This window comes from Octopus sinensis, linkage group LG1 (genome assembly GCF_006345805.1).
Source record: "Octopus sinensis linkage group LG1, ASM634580v1, whole genome shotgun sequence".
In the NCBI taxonomy this organism is placed as follows: domain Eukaryota; kingdom Metazoa; phylum Mollusca; class Cephalopoda; order Octopoda; family Octopodidae; genus Octopus; species Octopus sinensis.
This window is the reverse complement of record NC_042997.1, coordinates 88,715,529-88,736,303: the sequence shown is the minus strand read 5'-3', so window position 1 is coordinate 88,736,303 and position 20,775 is coordinate 88,715,529. Positions and strand designations below refer to the sequence as shown.

The 20,775-nt window shown below is 35.2% G+C and overlaps 1 protein-coding gene across 2 annotated transcripts in view; it reads right to left on the bottom strand.

The window, feature by feature from the left end:
* Nucleotides 1-950: 950 nt before the first annotated feature.
* LOC115212347 (lon protease homolog 2, peroxisomal) overlaps nucleotides 951-20,775 on the bottom strand; it is a 37,996-nt gene continuing 18,171 nt past the window's right edge. For both annotated transcript variants that reach the window (XM_036502685.1, XM_029781219.2), the window contains exons 9-17: nucleotides 20,409-20,594; nucleotides 18,735-18,882; nucleotides 17,756-17,835; nucleotides 15,476-15,708; nucleotides 14,267-14,577; nucleotides 12,132-12,344; nucleotides 7,519-7,716; nucleotides 3,119-3,229; nucleotides 951-1,611 (exon numbers count right to left, since the gene is read on the bottom strand). In XM_036502685.1, coding sequence (XP_036358578.1) covers nucleotides 1,498-1,611; nucleotides 3,119-3,229; nucleotides 7,519-7,716; nucleotides 12,132-12,344; nucleotides 14,267-14,577; nucleotides 15,476-15,708; nucleotides 17,756-17,835; nucleotides 18,735-18,882; nucleotides 20,409-20,594 — 1,594 coding nt within the window. In that variant the 3' untranslated portion in view covers nucleotides 951-1,497. The remainder of the gene's footprint in view (nucleotides 1,612-3,118; nucleotides 3,230-7,518; nucleotides 7,717-12,131; nucleotides 12,345-14,266; nucleotides 14,578-15,475; nucleotides 15,709-17,755; nucleotides 17,836-18,734; nucleotides 18,883-20,408; nucleotides 20,595-20,775) is intronic.

Genomic DNA, 20,775 nt, shown 5'->3' with positions numbered 1-20,775 from the left:
TATTTTTCAACAAATTATATCTGCAACACCAGCCCCTATGTTATTACCTTCTACAAAAGAACCTAAGAACTTTGTAAAGACTCAACTTGCAGCATCTCTCCACTTTGCTCCTCTATGTATCCATCACCTTCATCATCATCAGTTAGCATCCACCTGTCTATGCTTACATGAGTCAAATGGAATTTGTTGCAGATTTTCTACAGCAGAATACCCTTCTTATCACCAATCCTCCTCCATGGCCAGACAAGTGTTTCATGGAAGACTGGAAATGTACAACATCTACCACATGATGTCAAGACAAGAGTACACACACAGACAAAAACATACATAATACATATACATACAGTGGCACATATGCACATATACACACATGTATGCACACACATATACATACATACACACATGTATGCACACACATATACATACATACACACATGTATGCACACACATATACATACATACACACATGTATGCACACACATATACATACATACACACATGTATGCACACACATATACATAGATACACACATATGTATGCACACACATATACATAGAGGTACTTATACATAAACAGACATATACACACACACATACACATATGCATGCATACACACACACACACACACACAACAGGCTTCAGTTTCTATCTACCAAATTCACTCACCAGGCTTTGGTTGGCCTGGGCCTATAGTAGAAGATACTTGCTTAAGGTGCTGCATAGTGGGACTGAACTCAAGATCACATGGTTGAGAAGTATCAACCAGACAGCCATGCCAGCCCCTACACCTCCAACCTGCAAAATTTTTATCTTTATTTCGCCACTGCTATTTCCCATTTCATCTACTTTCAATGCATGTAACAATAAATAAATAGAAAATCCCATCAAAACTCATGCAAGCATAAGAAAACAGCTATGAAACAGTTAGAGAGATTAAAACAAGACTGATGTATATCAAATAACCACAAAAATGTATTATCAGCAAAATAACAAACATTGGCTCAAGGCCATAAATTTGTAGGGAGGGGGTGTAGTTGATCAAATAGACCCAGCACTTGACTGGTGCTTACTTTATCGACCATGGAAGAATGAAAGGTAAACACAGAGGGGTTCAGATTGACTTTAAAGAAATATAATTAAATGCTGTGAGGTATTTTGTTTGGATCCCTACACTCTCCCTCACTTACCACTATTCAAAATAGTGATAATAATATGCTATATAGGTCCAAGATGACACATTTGAAGGGGAGCAGTTTATTTGTTTGAATCAACTTCTGTGTAATAAATACCAGTATTTAATTCATTTGGCCTGAGAAGATGAGAGGTAAAGACTACCTTAATAAAATTTGAACTCAGAACAGTATGGTACCAAGCTAAATAGCATACATCTTTCCAGCTCAGTTCACTATTGTTAGTGTTAATACCAATATACCAATAATATTAAAATTTGGTTAGTTTTTTTTTCTTTTTTTACAAATAGTGTTGTCCAGAATTTTTTTAAAGTTTACTTTGAACTTGTAAGAATGGAATGGTCAGTTTTGGAAAGTCATCATCAAAAGCAGCATTGAGAACATCTGTGACATTCTGAGCAAGGATGAAGGACAGCTGGTTCTGAAAATAAGAAATGAATGAAAATGTAGAAGTTGTGGTAGTAGATACAATACTATTAATGGTATTGATGGCATTAGTATGGTTTTGTTGCTGTTGTTGTTGTTGTTGTTGTTGGTGGTGGTAACTGTGTTGCAGCTGAATAGTAACTGTAATAGTGGAGGGGTGTCCTGCAGTGATGATGATGGTTTTAGAGTAGGACAAAAGGAATATTCCTGAAGTGCTAATCTTTATTACATCTCTTAATACACAAACATACACCTTTTCTATGTTCATTTCCAATCAAATTCATGCTAATTGCTGACCATTACTAGCCTATCAATCAGTGGGACTTTCTTTATAGTGTATCAAACTTATGATGATATTGCTAACATAAAATAGTTGAGTACTTTGTATATTGAGATGATATGCATGTACAGTATCATCATCTTTTAATGTCTGTCCTCCATGCTGGCATAAATTGGATAGCTGGACATGAGTTGACCAGCTCAAGGGCTGCCTGGGCTCCATTTGTCTGTTTTGACATAGTCTCTAGGACTGGATGCCCTTCCTAATGCCAACCACTTTACAGAGTGTACTGGGTGCTTTTACATGGCACTGGCACTTTTATGTGACACCAAATAGATTATGGTGGTGGTGATATTCTTAATGTTTAATGAAAGTGATCACATGGGATGAACAGGTAAAGGAGCATGATATTTTTAGACTGGGAGAAAATATAGAGGCTACAACACTTGCAGGCACTCACAATCTGGTGATGTTTGATGTGGTTGATAGTCCTCAGCTTTGTAAGTCAATAACTTCAAGAAAAATATGAGTGGGAGAAGATATTACTGAGGGTTGCCATTCCGTTTGGGAAGAAAGGCTCACAGATAGTGGTTAGTGGTGGGTCAAAAAGAAGAGAGGAGCATGAAAGGCACAATATGAGTGATGAGAGTTGTTAGAGAGAACATGGTTTTTGTTGCTACAAGTTAGGAAAGAAAGCAGGGTTTATTGTGAAATAGATGTAGACAGTAGGAATAGAATAAGAAAAGAGTGGCTTAATAAGTGAAGCTAAGGATAGGAAAGAAAGGATGACAAAGGACTGAGATATCTGGCACCTTGCTGTACTCAAGAAGACCTCTCTTCCACAACAGAAGTGTTAATTCCACTCCCCCTCATGAAGAGGATTAACCTGCAAGAGCCCTGCACTGCTGCCACATAAAAAGCACTCATGTCAGCACCATGCACCATGTAAGAGCACTTGTGCTCTTACTTTGTACTGTTGCCACATTAAAAGCACCCAGCATACACTGTAAAGTGGTTGGCATTAGCAATGGGAAATAAGCTGTAGAAATGAGGCCAAATCAGAAACTGGTGCAGCTCACCTGCTTTCCAGCTCTGGTTAAACCATCCAACTTATGCTGGCATGGAAAACAGACATTAAAGGATGATGATGATGATGATGATGAATGGACACTTAAACAAGAGACATAATATAACAGATAGTGAGCCCCTGCTCACAACTTACTTTTACATTTACTGGGATCTCATGTAAGTCTTTCTCATTTTTCTTAGGCATAATTATCCGTCGTATTCCTGCTCGATGGGCAGCCAAGACTTTCTCTTTGATGCCACCAACCTGAAATGCAACAAGGAGAGATTAGAGGTATCATGGTAAATAGTCTGAGAGCAACATATGCTAGATAATCTCCAGCCAGAGAAACAGCATTGAAGTCTCACTTAAATTGGATAATGTAGTCTCTGGTATACAAAAGATGGGATGGTCAAAGTTAGAAAACTTTTGATCAAAACTCTGTGCCATCAGAGTTGACCTTGGGCTAAAATAACAAACAACAAAGAGATGTTAAAAGTTACATACTACACAGTGATTCAACTACCAATGTAAAAGACTTGTTTCATAATAAGAAGCTATAACAAAATAAAAATATTTGGCAGTACCAATCTTTAATAACTATCTCACATCTTTTTTCTATCTGCTGCTTTATCAGAAATCGAGAAATTATAATGTTTAGAAATTCCAAAACTAATGGTGATAGGAAATGATATTCTGGCAGGGTCAACCAAGTCATTAAAGTTAAGAATAATAAACTATCAAAATCAAACAGACACAACCTGTATCCAATAAAAAAATTAATGAGCCTCCATCAACTTCAACAATGATTATTCAGTTGGTCAATTGAACTACCAGCTCATTAAATTAGCATGTAAGGAGATGAGTATAATATAAACATGTGTGTTCTTAACAATAATTCTCAGACAGAATCAGTCTGACAAAATGCACAAAAGACTAAACCTTTGAATTACAAGTAAAGTCCATTTGATGACCTTCTTCAAGTTTTGTCAACACAGTTTCGCCCACAGGACTTACCCAACATGCCATGCAGTGAGATTGAAACTGGAATCTTAGGATTAAGAAACATGCTTAACATTTCTGCCATATTGCATCCACTACCCATGTGAATATGTATGCACAAAGTGATAGAAAATTACTATTTGTAAATCTCACAATGAGAGACATTCAGCAACAGTACTTTGGAGTAAAGATTGTTTGCCAATATAACATGGCAGTCCCAGTTTAGGACAAATGCTGCTATAATTTAGCCCCAAAAGACATCATCTTCAGCTGGCTATATGACATGATCTGTGTCCTTATATTTTCAAACAAGGGAATTTAGCACCCCAACTCAGCACAAAACAATATCTGTGTATCGCAATTTCCTGGTTATTTCCCTTCATCAGCACAGAATGGATGGAAGGATACGGGAAGAAAACAGAGGAAGAGGAAAAAGGACAGCTTAAGTGAACCCCAACTCAAACTCACTCCACCAATACCCTCTCAACTCTACTCTCCCCCTGCAGACACCAAACCCATCCATTCCCCTCCAACACAAAACAGAAAAGAACAACAGTCATACAAAAAAACTGCAAAACGACCTTCCCACTTGTTTTGTTTGTGCTTTATTGAAAAGTATAAAAAAAGATGTGGTGGATATAAATTAGTACAATGGAAAGATGTAAAAGTGATAGACATAAAGGGAATGAAAATAGAAAAAATGGTTTTAGGCACACTGGTGCCAGAACACAGAATGAAAATAAGAGACTGTAAAGAATGCGCGGAATACAGAAAAATGGTATTCGACACAAATGAAGTACTGGACGTAAAAGACTATGATAAATTACTGGATTTATATGGTATAAACTTTAATTGGATATGAGTTTGTTTACGAAAAAGAACGATTACATTGAAAATAAGTTTGAAAGGAAAAAGACAGTCACGGTTTCGTCTCGGAGTGGGGCTGAAATAGCCATCTCATATCATTGTACTATATTCACTTATTCATTTTCACTTGTTGTTTGTCCCTGCATGTCTATGTATGTCCCTTCTGTGTTTGGGCCTTGTGCCTAGAATAAAGAATAAACTTCTAGCCGAACAATTATTCTGCACTGATGAAGGGAAATAACCCAGAAATCGCGATACACAGTGTTTGAGCTGAGTGGGGGTGCTAGCTTCCCTTGGCTAAATTACAGCAACATTCGTCCTAAACCAGGACTGCCATGTTATGCTGGCAAGTAATCTTTACTCCAAAGCGACAGAAGTTGATTCATGATCAAGTAAGACCCCTTCTTAAGCACATTAAGGCCATGCAAAAGTTCTGAAAGTCCAAGAGTTCCTCAGTATGAATTCACTTTGAGTGGATAAAGTGTGGAACAACATTGAACCTACTTTCCAATGCAATCACCTATAAAACCAGTGGCACAACAGAGGTTGAGACAACCAGAAACTAACAGCACTTCACTTGTATGTGTGTGTATATATGTACATACATATACACACATACACCCAAAGACAAAGTGCTTTATATGTCACATAAGCTGAACCAAAATTTCAACAACAATAGTCAACAATATAAAAGAACATTAAAAATATCACTGTGATTAATTACTCAGTGATGCCGTCTGCATGGAAAAAAATTAAGTTAGAGTTAACATATTTGATGTAATGAACATCACACAAAATTGATGTCAAAGCATGACTCATTATTTTAGTTCTTTTGAAACTAATCTGACTCAGAGTGCCTCTACTGTTTAGTTACAAAACTGATTGTTTAAAATGTTTGTATTTCACTTAGATCATTGAAATATGTACATGGTACATTCCATTAGAAATATGATTACAAAACACTTAAGCTGAGGATTGACAAAGACTTACTCTTTTACTCTTTTTTACTCTTTTACTTGTTTCAGTCATTTGACTGTGACCATGCTGGAGCACCGCCTTTACTCGAGCAAATCGACCCCAGGACTTATTCTTTGTAAGCCTAGTACTTATTCTTGATGAATATTTCTTTAGCAGGTATTATTAATAATAAACACAGGTATGGCTTTGGGGTTAAGAATTTCACTTCACAACCATGTGGTTTCAGGTTCTATCCCACTGTACGTTATACAAGTGTCTTCTACTGAGGCCTTGGGTTGACCAATATCTTGTTGATGAAATTTGGTAGATAAAACTGTGTGGAAACTTGCCAACACAGTAGATGCGAATATATATACATACATAAATACATATCTTAATTTTTACTTGTTTCAGTCATTAGACTGCTGCCATGCTGAGGTACAACCTTGGGAAATTTTAACCAAATGAATTGACCCCCAGTACTTTTTCCTTAGTTTGGTACTTATTCTATCAGTCTCTTTTGCTGAACTGCTAAGTTACAGGTATGTAAACACACCAACACCAGTTGTCAAGCAGTGGTGGGGACAAACAGATACAAATAGATAAACATACACAATGGACTTCTTTCAGTTTCTGTAACCAAATCCACTCACTAAGCTTTGGTCAACCCGAGGCTAGAGTAGAAGATACTTGCCCAAGGTGTCATGCAGCGGGACTGAAACTGGAATCATGTAGTTGGTAAGCAAACTTATCACACAGCCATTCCTGCACCTACATTATATATATATATATATATATATATATATCACTATTATTGATCAGACTATCATATAATGTTACTTCTGGTCAAAATGTGCTTTCTTGCACTGTTGTTACTTTCAAATAATGCCATCCTGCTGGCTAGGTGGGCAAGCCAACATTCCCCCTAGATGGAACACAGGGTTAGTCATTGACAGCTGAGTGAACTGGAGCAACATGAAATGATGTGTTTTGCTCAAGAGGAACTCAAACCCAAGATCTTGCATTTGTAAGTACAACACCCTAACCACTAGGTCACGTGCCTTCATACAGGTATATATAGATAGATAGACATATGTGCATATATACATATATACACATGGCTATTATCATCATTTCATTTATTATTTTTACATATTTTTGAAGCTGGCATTGGTTGGATAGGTTGGCATTAGCACTGGATACAGAATACTGCTCCAAGAAGTCACATCTATTCAAAAAAAAAAAAGACATAAAGGAAAAAACGATGATGATGATGAATAGAATTGATGCAAATGATGTCAGATATTTTTTCCCTTTTTTTGTATTTTTGAAGATGGCTGATTGAGTCAGACAAGGTAAAAACTAACTTTGTTATTTTTGCAATAACAACAACAACAACACTGATTTATTTATAAGAAGGAAAAAAACAACAAAAGATAAAAAAAAACAATATAGATATCGTTTCCATTTCACAGCTGAGCGATTAGTGTTTGCCAAATTCATCCATCTGTAGAAATTTGATCCAAAACAATCTATGCCACCAATGTTACTGAATCATCTGTTAACATTTACATGAAATAACAGGCATAAAATTATTTGTGTGTATGTATGTGTGCGTGTGTGTGCATAACAGAATGTATTTTTCTAAAGTAGGTTTTTTTTTTCTCATAAATTTTAATTCGGCAGTAAATATATCATCACGTTATAATAAAAACAAAAAGCTGTCTCACCGGCAGCACGAGGCCTCTCAGAGTTATCTCCCCTGTCATAGCTGTATCAGAACGAACAGCATGCCCACTGAACAAAGACACCAAGACGCAGACAACGGTAACTCCAGCAGACGGTCCATCTTTACCAACAGCTCCAGCCGGGAAATGAATGTGTAAATCTATGTTTTTCCGATCCACAGAGAAAGTTTCCAAACCAAGCTACAATAGAACATAAAATAATGTATCAACATTCAATATATGTGTGTTTAGAGCTAACTGTCAGAAAAAAGAGTATTCAATACCATGGTAGAGTTTAATAATATATTTATTTTGGTCAAGTCAGTCTCTTCTAAGCTGAGTTTCACCTATAGATACACAGGATTTTCAGGTGAAACTTAGAGTAGCATGAGACTGACTTACCCCAAAGTGAAAGAAAATTATATATATATTGGGTCATCCCATAAATAATGTGATTTTTTCAATTGCATGAACTAAAAGTCAGAGGAGAACAGAATAAACTACCTGCATCAACTTGCTATAAAAGCAGGTAGTAATTTTACCATGTCCTTATTCTTAGTGCGAGTTTTGAAGAGTGCAGTTCGATTTTAACAGTTATTTTTTCAAAGCTATACTGGAAGTGACAAAGGAGCATATTTGGCACATTTTGCTTTAGGAGTTCAAAAAAGGCAACAACACAATGGAAAGTGCAAGGAACATTAATGCAGTATATGGGGATCTGACAATAAGTGTAAGCTAGTGTCAATGGAAGATCAAGAAATCCCAAAGCTGGAAACTACAGCCTAGAAGACGAGCCTTGTCCTGGAAGATTTGTAGAGCTTCACAAGGACGTCCTGCAAACCCTGGTGGAACAAAATCTCATTGTAACTGTTGAGGAACTAGCAGAAAAGCTTAGATTTGGTCATTCAACCATTCATCGATACCTGTGTGCCATCAAAACATTCAGCAAATTGGGTAGATGGTTTCCTCACAAACTTTCTAAGTCTAATCACGTGCAGAGAGTGAATGTGTACTCTTTTTTGTTGTCACGTCTCACAAATTAACCTTTTTTTTGGACCAAATAGTGAGCGGTGATGAGAAATAGGTTCTCTATAAAAATCTCAAGTGTCTAAAACAGTGGGTAGGGAAAGGAGAAACACCAGCACACCAGGCTAAAGAAGATTTTCACCTACATAACGTGTTATCTGTTTGCTGGGATATGAAAGGTTTAGTCCACTTTGAACTTTTAAACCCAAATGAAATGATAAAGATCTACTGTGAACAGCTCGAGCAGCTTAAGTCAGCCCTAGAAGAAAACTGACCAGATCTTTAGTTTCAAGACAAAAAGTGCTTTTCCATCAGGATAATGCTCAGCCACATACAGTAAGGATTACATTCCAAAGGCTGGAGCAGTTTGAATGGGAAACAATGCCCCACCCACCATATTTGCCAGACATTGCCCCATCTGATTATCATTTATTCTGCAGTCTTCAAAATCATTTGGATGGAAAAAACACGAATTCTGTAGACAAGGTCAGAACAGTAGTGAAGGAGTATTTTTCATCACAGACAAGGGAATTTGGAAGAGGGGCCTTGCAAGTCTACCAGACAGATGGAAGAGCATTGTAGAAAACGAAGGAGAGTATATTTTAGATTAAAAATGAAATTGACCTTAATTTTGAAAAATAAAAGAAGTATAAAAAAAAACACATTATTTATGGGATGACCCTATATATATATATACAAAGTGCAATTACCATGTGGAAAACATTAACCATTCAAAAATACACAAAAACTGTTAGGTTCACTTAAGAATTTATCATTAAATGCAAATTTTTTGTAACCCTGACTGCAACCTTGTCTGTGACACAGTTCCACCTGGCCTCAGATCAAACCATTTGCCTGACAAGTACATCTATCTATATATATATATATATATATATATATATATATATATATAATATAATTCGAGACAAAACCACTATTTTAAAACCAAACAAGGAAAGACTTAATCAATACATAAAATTTATTTATTTTATTTATTTATTTATTTTATTTATATTAAAATTTTATGTATTGATTAAGTCTTTCCTTGTTTGGTTTTAAAATAGTGGTTTTGTCTCGAATTATATTATATAATATTTTACTATAAAATTGGATTTAACCCTAAATCTGATTTTTCCCTGTAATTTTGGATTCATTCCCTAATATTTATTATTATATATATATATATATATATATATATATATATATATATATATTAGTATAATTCAGGTTAAAATCTTGTAACATGCATTTAAGAGCTCTTATATTGTTATTTGGTTACCACATGTTATCCTACAGTAGGGTACATCCCAGGGCTGCATGCACATGCGGAACTCCCCAACTCCTCTTTGCACAAAATTAATACAAAAATAACATAACACAAGGATGAAGGATATCAAGTTTTAATAGTAGATCACTGTATTTGTTTCTGCATTGCACACCAGCTTTAAGTCACTGAGTTTATAACTATATATATATTATAGAAAGTCATTCTTTATAATTACTATATAGCTGAATAGTTTTGAGCAACAGTTGTGTTTGGACACTTCGTCAGGTGGAAGACAATCAATTCTTGTTGGATTTTACTGAATATTGAGTATTCAACTATATAGTAATTGTAAAGAATGACCTTCAATAGCAGTGTATTAATATAAACTCAGCAACTTCAAAAGCTGGTGTGTGGTGCAGAAAGAAATGTGATCTATTAAAGCCTGATATCCTCCATCCTTGTGTTATATTATTCTTGTGTATGTGTGTGCAAGTGTGTGTATATGTGTATGTATGTGTGTGTGTGTGTGTATATATATATGTGTGTGTGTGTATATATATGTATGTGTGTGTGTGTATATATATGTATGTGTGTGTGTGTATATATATATGTGTGTGTGTGTGTGTGTATATATATATATATATATATATATATATATATATATATACATACACACACACACATACATTTTAAGATAGAGTGTGAAACAATTCTTCAGTTGCTTGTATTAGCGTCCATGTGTATCTGTGTGTGTGTGTATTCAGTATGTTTTGTTTTCTTTTTAGTTTAGCGTTGACTGTTTAAAAAAAAAATAATTAATCAAATGATATTGACATCTCTCTCAATTTCTTATATTTCCAGAGTTCAGCTCAATAAAGAAGTCTTTATTGTCAACTCATCAGCAGCAAAATCTCTCTAAACACCCTACCAACTTAATTAAAGAAAGGACTCATCAAGTGATATGATCTTATATACCACTAAAAACAACAGGTGGTCACAATAGGAATCCATTCAATCAATGGTCTGAAGCTAAACAATAACTTCCAGAGTTAAATAACTTTGGGCATTCTGTACAACAATCTAGCCAACATTGAGTACAAGAGCATTCTGGTTTTATATGATAACATGTTCTGTAAGTATTAAGTAAGTTGTATAACACCAACACTCAATTTGACTTATTTTGACCATTCAAAATGTAAATTTCTGCAAAAAGAAAGAGATACTATCATCCCTCTGAATCATGTACAAATCTTTTGAACTGGTCAATTAATTCATTATAGCAATTGATGAATGATCATATCATTGATGAAATGATTGCAAAGATCAAGAAAGTGGGTACTGTTTTTATTGATCTGAGCTATTTATAGTGATAAGCAGATATTTATTTCATGATCAGAGTTTACAGAGAGCACTTTAACTGGTACTAGTATTTGTGTACTACATGATTTCAGTGTGCTTTGCCAGTAACAGCCCTGAGTGAGTAATCTTGATATGTGCCAACTTATCTTCAGTCAGGTGTTACTTGTGCTTTCTGCCAACAAGCTTATTTTACTGTACCACACACATGGGACGGACCACACAATCTATGAAATCCTGGGTCACATAATTTCTGACTGAAAGCCTTGTTAATGAAAGTAGTCCTTGATTAGATAAAATTTCAATATCATAAGGGCAATATCAAAAAAAAATGTATGAGAAGCTTTCCAGTCTTAGTTATATAGGTACTTGTTAACTTCCAGCTTAGAGCTCACTTAAGAAACCTCATTAGTGATTCAAAACTGATTTTCTCTTCCATACTATTGATTCTTTTCTAGCAAACAAACATACATTAGTACACTGTTCATAGTTGGTCATGACAATGACTAATCTGATATGTTTTCAAATGATATGTGTATATGTTTATGTGGAATGTACAGAGAGAGAGAGAGAGACCAGTCTTATAAACTAATCACAAATATTAATACCCCTATGAAATCTTTATTATAAACTAAACACATTTTATTTTACACAGTGGTTATTTTTATCTACTTTTTTTAAAGGTGCACTAACATTTGTATATCTTGTAGCAGAAGCAGATAAAGTGGTGGTTAATACTAATTTCTCACATTGGCACATGACAAATTTGTAGAAGGTAAATATAAACTTTATTGGTCCTGGAGGATTAAAAAGCAAAAATGATTTAAAAGAGAGAGCGATACAATTTTGTATAACTACTCCTTTCTACATAACTATTATGTGGTTTATTAAAAGCGACAAGCTCAAGATACAGTATGAGGCTAGAAAACAAATTGATTTTCCTAACCCCTGTGTTGATAATGATTACCTTTTTAGCATGACTCCTCACCCAGTTAAGGGCCAGTGTGGCTGACTCCTTCATTACATCACCAAGCTGTCCAGTCAAAGTGAGCTGACCTTCTCCAGCCATACTTAGAGCTTCTACAAACATAATTTGCCCTCCATTCTCAGTCCAGGCCAGACCAACAGCTACTCCAGGTTGGGACAAACGCTCAGACATTTCATTGTAATACATAGGTGGCTACAAATAAAATAGCTGTCATTAATTTTCAATTCCTAAAAAACACAAAATATAAAATAAACAATTCCAATTCCCAAGTCCTCTCTGCAAACTATTTCCTTATCTGATGGGTGATGACAGTAAAACCAATATAATACAAAATTCCAGCCATCACACAAGTCTCTTCCTTCTTCCAGGATATCCATTTCCTTTACTCACCACTAATCATGACAATACTTGCCCCGGCTTTATCCCTATGCCTCAATTTCATAGCAATACTGTTGTCTATAACTAAAATCAATCTACCAATCACTTTCTTCCAAAGAAACACATTAACTCACCTTTTAGATTTACTCCTTAACTTTATACAATCTTCACTCCTATTAAAACACATAACTTTTCTCCACACTCATGTCTTGTCAAACTATTTATTAGCTATTAAGCATATTACCTGTACTAAAATCATAACATCATCCAATTACTCAGTCTCTACTTAATCCATGAGAGAATAACGGTTTATGTTGGTATAAGGCCAAATATTTCAGCAATCAGTAATGACAATTGATTAGCCACTAGCATATGTTTAACAAACTCAGTAGGATTTGAACTCAAAATGTAGTGCAATATAATTGAATGCTGTAAAGCATTTAGTTCAGACTCTACCAATACCACAATCCACATGATGAAGATGATAATGATAGTGATGATAATTATGGTGATGAGGCATAAGAAGAGGAAGATTTGAGATGTTTTTCAAGAAAGAAATATATGGCTTTGTGGTTAAGGAGTTTATTTTGCAACCACACGATTTCAGATTCACTCCCATTGCATAACACCTTGGGTCAAATACCTTTAACTATAGCTTTGGGTTGATCAAAACCCTGCAAGTAAAATGAGATAAATGAAAATTATACAGAAGCCTGAAGGGACTGTTCTTGTTTTTAGGCATTAGATTTAATCTGCTAACTCAACACTACCAACTGACCTTCAGATGCCTTTAATAGAGTACAATCTACTGAAAGCATTCAGGACATATCTCTGGTACAAGAATAACTCCCTCTTTTCTCTCCACCAATCTTAGTGGCCCTGAAAAGGATCATAGACATTGCTCTATCATCTCTCCTAAGACATGTAAAAGGGAACAAAACATGAGACCAATGCTGAATCGTAATAGATATTGAATTCAAGATTACAGTACCCAATTAAAGACCATACAACAGTCACTACTGCAGAATCCTATCACAACTTTAATTTGTTGAGTATTAACTGGGTTTTCTTTTTGCTTTGTTATTTTTTGCATAGGCATAACATCTTTCAGGAAAAAAACAGAGTGAGAGGTTGTAAATGTCCAAGTCTTTTCTTGGAGTATTAGTGACATGAGTGATGTCATTTAAAAGTGGAAATGAAGCTGGATTACAGATGTAGTTTTTAAAGATACTGCATCACCTTATCGTATAATAACACAGGTGTACATGCACACACATGGACAGACACAGTAATATAGTAAGTAACATGATGATAGGGAATCAAAACAAAGATACAAGCATAATTCATGAAGAAATTTTGGCCAAACATCATGAATAGTGGTTATAGTAATATCAATTTCAGATTTTGGCACAAGGCCAGCAAGTTCAGAGGACAGGTTAAGTCGATTAATTTCACCCCAAGATTCAACTGGTGCTTTTTTATCGACCCTGAAAGGATGAAAGGCAAAGTCGACTTTGGCGGAATTTGAAGTCAGAACATAAAGATGAACAAAATACTGCTAAGCATTTTGCAGTGTGCTAACGAATCAACCAGCTCACTGCCTTAGTGATAATAGTAATATTAACAATGGAATGGTTGTGATAAAGATAACAGAAGTAGTGATGATAATAGTAGTAGTAGTGGTAGTGGTGGTGGTTTATGAGATTTGACTAAGAGAAAGAATCCAAACGTCTTACTCCAAGTATATCCTCTAGAGCAGTTTCATCAATAACAATAGGCGTGTCAGGAGGGTGAGCCATGGGAGATAACTCAGCGACAGTAGTCTCAAGGTTGTCACCGATAGAACTATCGTCTGTTGTGTCTGCAGTTGTAGTTTTCCCATTCTCTTCCTCTGCATCTGTTGTGCTGGTTGGTTTTGAATCGTCTTCTTGCTTCAATGGTAGACTGGGTGAATAAGTTTCAGCCACCTGAACAGCCACAGCACGGCACACGGCTGCAATTGTTCGTTCCAGATTTCTCACTCCTGCCTCTCTGGTGTACTGTGAAACTAGAAAAAGGAAAAAAACATTATATTGCTAATTTTTTTATAAGCTAGTCCAGAGGACGAAGAGAATGAAATGCTATGATTTTTGCTGTTCCGCTCAGATCAAGAGTCAATCTTTTTTTTCTTTTTCTTTCTTTTACCTATTTAGTCAATAGATGCCAAACTACAAGGTCATAGAGATGTAAACAAACCAACAATGATTAAGGATGGTTGGGCACATACATACATACAGGGTGTTCAGGCTACATTTGATGATTTTTTTTGTCTCCCTTATTCAGGTACAGCTTTATGTACTGTTGAACAATCAATGGTATTGCAGAGCATAAAGATAAGTTGTAGTTAAGAGAAAGTGAGCTAACATGGAGGACTGGAAGCCATCTGAATATTGGCTTCAAATTTTAGCACAAGGCCAGCAATTTGGAAGGAGGGTGTAAGTTGATTACATTGACCTCAGTGCTCAACTGGTACTTATTTTATTGATCCCAAAAGGATGAAAGGCAAAGACGACCTTGGCGGAATTTGAACTCAGAACGTAAAGACAGATGAAATGCTGCTAAGCATTTTGCCCAATGCAGTAACAATTCTGCCAGCTCACCATCTTAAGCCATCTGAATACTGGAAAAAGGTTACCTGTATCATCCATGATGATTCACACCAAGTATCAAAATGCTGCTCAATAATCTTTGGACATTGTAAAGGCTGTAAAATTTAATGTGCGGACAAACCCTAGGAGATTTAACTCTGGGGGGGAAAAAAAAAAATATATATATATATATACATATATATATATATGGAGAAAGGGGAGGAACACATGCACACCTAAACAACTGAATATTAAATTTGTTCTCATTTAACAATATATTTTGATGAGTTGAAATGATTAGTGAAAAGCATTCCATACTTATCAATTTAATTGTATCAGTGGGAATGTGAAGCAGTTCTGGTGACAATCCATGTAGAGTGAGTTGTTTAGGCATCAGATGCCTCTCAGCAATGTGCAACTTCTCCTCTTCAGTGTAACCCTGGATGGAAATGATTTCCATGCGGTCAATCAATGCAGGTGGAATAGGAGCTAAGTTGTTGGCTGTACAGATAAACAACACTTGTGAGAGGTCAAATGGTACATTCAGGTAGCTGGGGCTGGAGTTAAGGAAAAATATAATCTGAAACATAAGCTAGTAAATGTTGTTGTTGGTGTTGTTACTGTTGTTGTTTATAGAACAGAGAAAAATACAAATATTAAACTGTGACAGAACAACAATTTTGAAACATTGTTTTATGGTGTATCTCTTCTTTTATTCTTTTACTTTGACTACAGCCATGCTGGAGCACCGCCTTAAAGGGGTTTTTTTTTTGTCAAACAAATTGAACCCAGAACTTATTATTTGTAAACCTTGTACTTTTTCTATCAGTTTCTTTTGCCAAACCACTATGTTATTGGGAAGCAAATACATCAACATGGGTCAGACACACACACACACATAAATACATACATATACATGTGTGTGTGTGTGCGTGTGTGTGCATGTGTGTATATATATATATATATATATATAATATATATATATATATATATGTATATATGATGGGCTTCTTTCAGTTTCCATCTACCAAATCCACTCATAATGCTTTGATTGGCCCAAGGTTATAGTAGAAGACACTTGCCCAAGGTGTCACACAGTAGGACTGAACCCAGAACCATGTAGTTGGGAAGCAAGCTTCTTACCACACAGCCACGCATGTGCCATCTATGTGTATATAGCCCTAAGCAAGCAGATTAGCTGGTCAAGTCACCACATATATGTTATTCAAGATTGTAATAATGACATAGTGTGCTGCATTAGTGTAGTGTGATGAATTAATGTAATATAGAACAGTACAGTGTGATTTAGTCAAGTAGTAATTACATCACGCTGTACTGTATCATATGGTGATATAACAGCATTGTGTATTGTAGAATAGTGTGTTATGTAGTGCAACACAGTGTAGTTTACAATAAAGTACAACAAACTGCAATCAAGTACTTGTCACAGTTCAAATATTGTTACAGATATAATTTAAATATTTAAATATTTCCATATAAATAGTATGATTTGTACCAGACATGTTGCTGTTATTACTGCTGAACAGTAATTGAACAAACTTTATAATCTCAACAATAGCCAGCTAAACATTACGTGAAAACTTACACTCAATTTTATATCTACATCTTTCTCCCAAATGTTGGCCATATCTGCAGGTTGCTCCCAAATTTTCAATTTCAAGTCTGTAGTAACAGAGATAACTGGAAATATTCAACAGCATTACCACCACTACAACATAATAAACCAACTTTCATAAAACCTAAAGAACCATGAACCACCAATGCTGTTAGATGTGATACACAAATTGGAAAAAAAATGCAGATCTCACATGTCCAGTCTGACACAATTACTTCAACATGGCCAAATAATTCATGGACTGAAACATGAAATATATAAAGTACAAAATCTAAAGTTTTACTCTAAACAATTGATTGAGTAACTTTGTGCTGTATATTTGTTCCCAAACATTTGACTGGAAACCTTAGTGCCAAAACTTTACAACTAAACATTTTATTGGCTATCTCACTGTCACAAATATATCTTTCTGTCATGGATCTGATAAGCAACATTTGACAGGTTGCACATGATAGATCTACTCAAAAACAGTAGACTAAATCTACACAAAAACAACCAACAATATTAGTAACACTACAAGCCATCAAAATCTCTTTTTACTTGACCTATCAATGTAACAGTTAAATCTATACAAATTTCTGTTTCTAAAATGAGGACTACATGTTTGAGTGCTAAATCTAAGGAGAGCAGAGCATGCTACATAGGCTAGCCAGGACCAAAATGTTCACTAGTTTAAGCCATCATAGTGGACATCTTGTGTTCTTTCAAGTAACACAATAGCCAGCTTACTCTCCCAAATATTCCCTAGACAGCCCAAATCCTAGATATCACAGTAGACAGCTTATACTCATCAAAGCATAATGGACATCTTATACTCTCAGTAAGAAACACAGAAATACTCTAGATAATAGATTTCAAATGTAGATTTTATATTTTCAAACAACATAGCAGATATGTTTAAGTAGCAGACAACCACAGTAGCCACCTTACACTTCTAGTGAGCATTAACTGCAAAAGGATACTGATCAGTAAACGTGTGGTTTTGTTCAGGGTCCAAAACCTCAAGCAATGCAGCAGCTGGGTCTCCATGGATGCTCTTATTCTAAAATATATATAAAAAAAGAATATAAAAGTAAAAATTAAAAACAAAAACCAGAAAAAAAATAGAGAAATACAAGTCAATGAGAAAGTAACATGACTTGCTCAATGCTCCGGGATCATATGTTCATCACCATTTCTGTCAACATTTTAACATGTTTATTCCATGTTAACAAATGTTGGATACTTCTGTCATACACTATCAATCATTATGATCTTTCATCATCCCACCTGGGAAGCCCAGCATCCTAATATCTGAGCCCACCACTTCTTTCTGTATCTTGCATTGTTCTCTTCTTCCTTACAAACCCACCCAACACTGCATGACCTACTATAAAAATGTTTAGCCAGACAAAAACATTGACTGGTACTCAATCTCATGTACCACCACCCACTTCAACAATGGAGATTCATTAAAATTGGTTCTTGTTATATTCTATATGTTCAGACACCTCCCAATGTTACCACATTTAACCCTTACCTCTAAAATGTTCTTCCCAGAGCATTCAATAAATCTCCTCCCTACATCATCAGCCCCTAGCTGTAAGCAAAACTAATGTCATCTCAGAGACAAGGCCACACACTTGCAAAGAAAGACTTTATAGTTTAGTCAATTCCAATACATTACTGGTACTAATCAAACCAATAAGAGAGCCTCTATTTAGTTGCATAAACTGCTATGAAAGACTCTCTAAAATCACAATCCAGCTTCTTTAGATTGGGAAAGATACAGAGGACATTTTAGTACCTGATATGCAAAATGACAGGATGGTCGTAGTTGGAATGTCTTTGATCATAGGTCTGCTAGATCAGGGCTGACCTGGGTTTATACAACAACAAAATCATTTTTTTTTTGCTTTTCAACCCACAAAACCTTTCACTATAACAGAAATGAAAATTTACCATTTTATCAATCTCATCAAACAAAAACACTGGATTATTAGTTCCAACCAATTTGAGGCCGTGAATAATACGTCCTGGCATACTCCCAATGTATGTGCGGCGGTGACCTCGGATCTCGCTTTGATCGCTGATACCCCCTAAAGCGATTCTGAAATTAACCAAATTAAATTATAAATTTTCCAGTTAATGTTTAATTTACTATATTCAGAAACAATTACTGACAATTTCTAAATCAGAATTTTAGATAATAAACTATAATTATAATTATGTGTTTGTTAAATATTTAAATGTCTGAGATGAGATGTTGATAACAAGAAAACAATTTATCAGATTATTGACTTCAACATTTGAGATCAAACCTTTGTGATAGATAAGTACTTTTCCAAGAGAGAGAGAGAGAGAGAGGTGTCTTACAACCTGAGCATTTTGTGGAGCACCTGAGTACGGTATGCAATAAGTTCATTATTATTATGGTTATATATATAAACTTATATGATATATACAAGGAAATATGTGTTACCCACTTAGGGGCCCTGGACATGCCTTTCTCAAATCTTGGGACTAATAGTGCAAGTTACTCTGATTACTCGTTTTCCATGGCATATAAATGACTGAGATCATAATATTTCACCTGAACAAGATGCCAGTCCATTATAGGATTACCCATTCACAGCTGAACAAACTGGAGTAACATAATGCAATACTGATCCAGGAACAGAAACCATAATCTTGCAATTGTGAGTGCAACAGCCTAACCATCAGGACAGATGCCTTCACTCTTAATGCTGCAGAATTTGATAGTAAATAATATTGCATGGGGCTTTTATATCCACAATGTTTCTATTACTCAATCAAACTAACTGAAACATAATGCAGACACTGCAAAAAAGTCCACAATTTGGCTAATATTTTTTCCCTTTACTCATCAAATATTTTGTCTTATGACTGCAGCTTTGATGAGGCACATCCTTCAACAGTTTCAGTTGCTCAAGTCAACCTCGGTACTTTATCTGGTGCTTTTTATCACTCTTTGTCATTTGCATCTACAAATCGTCCTTGGATATAACTTGAGCAGAACTCAAAACCACAGGATATATTTAGTTCAGCATACTGATTTTGTTCTTTCATATATATATATATGTGATGATGGATTCTCTCGTGAATGACAAATGAGGGTTCAGTAAAATAAAGCAGTAATCATGTATGTCTTTTGAGGCCTGCTAGTGCCTTGCAAACCTTTTGGCAAAGAGAACACACATGACAGGTTTCCACACAGTTTCCATTTCTCAAATTTCATTCACAAGGTTTTGCTCAACCTACTGTGCATTGTAGGAACAGGCTTCAAACTATACATACTCTAATAGTATGAAAAATTCTTGTCTTATGTGTACGTATGCATGAGTAAGTCTCAGACTACATGTGCAAATTTGTAAATGTATATGCATCAATGTATGTGTGTACCTTCAACACACCTTGTGTAGAAATAAACTGAATATCACCAAACAAAATCACGCTATTTCTCAACTTATAAAATATTTCAACAGAAAGTCATTGATGAAAGCAAAGACATATATTTTAACGTATTGGCTAAAACAAAATTCAATGAAATTTTCTTTGTTTTTCCTGTTTTCTTTTTTTTTTTTAAACAAATAAAATGTTAAATTTTGCTCTCACCGATGGAATTCCCTTCCTAAGATATGTGCAATAGATCGCCCAATACTGGTTTTACCTACACCAGGCGGTCCAACAAAACACATGATTGGTCCTTTCAAACTGTTTTTCAGCTGCCGTACAGCTAGGTATTCCAGAACACGGTTCTTTACTTTTTCCAGACCATAATGATCTATATCAAGAGCTTTTCTACAAGATAAAATAAATGAACACTTAAAGACCCCATCAAACTCTCATTAGAATCTCAGAAACATAACAAGAAAGGCAACAATGTAAATATTATTAGCTCTTTAAAATGTTATATTGTAACCATCACCATCATATTAACATCTGCTTTTCCATGCTTTCATGGATCAAATGGAGTTTACAG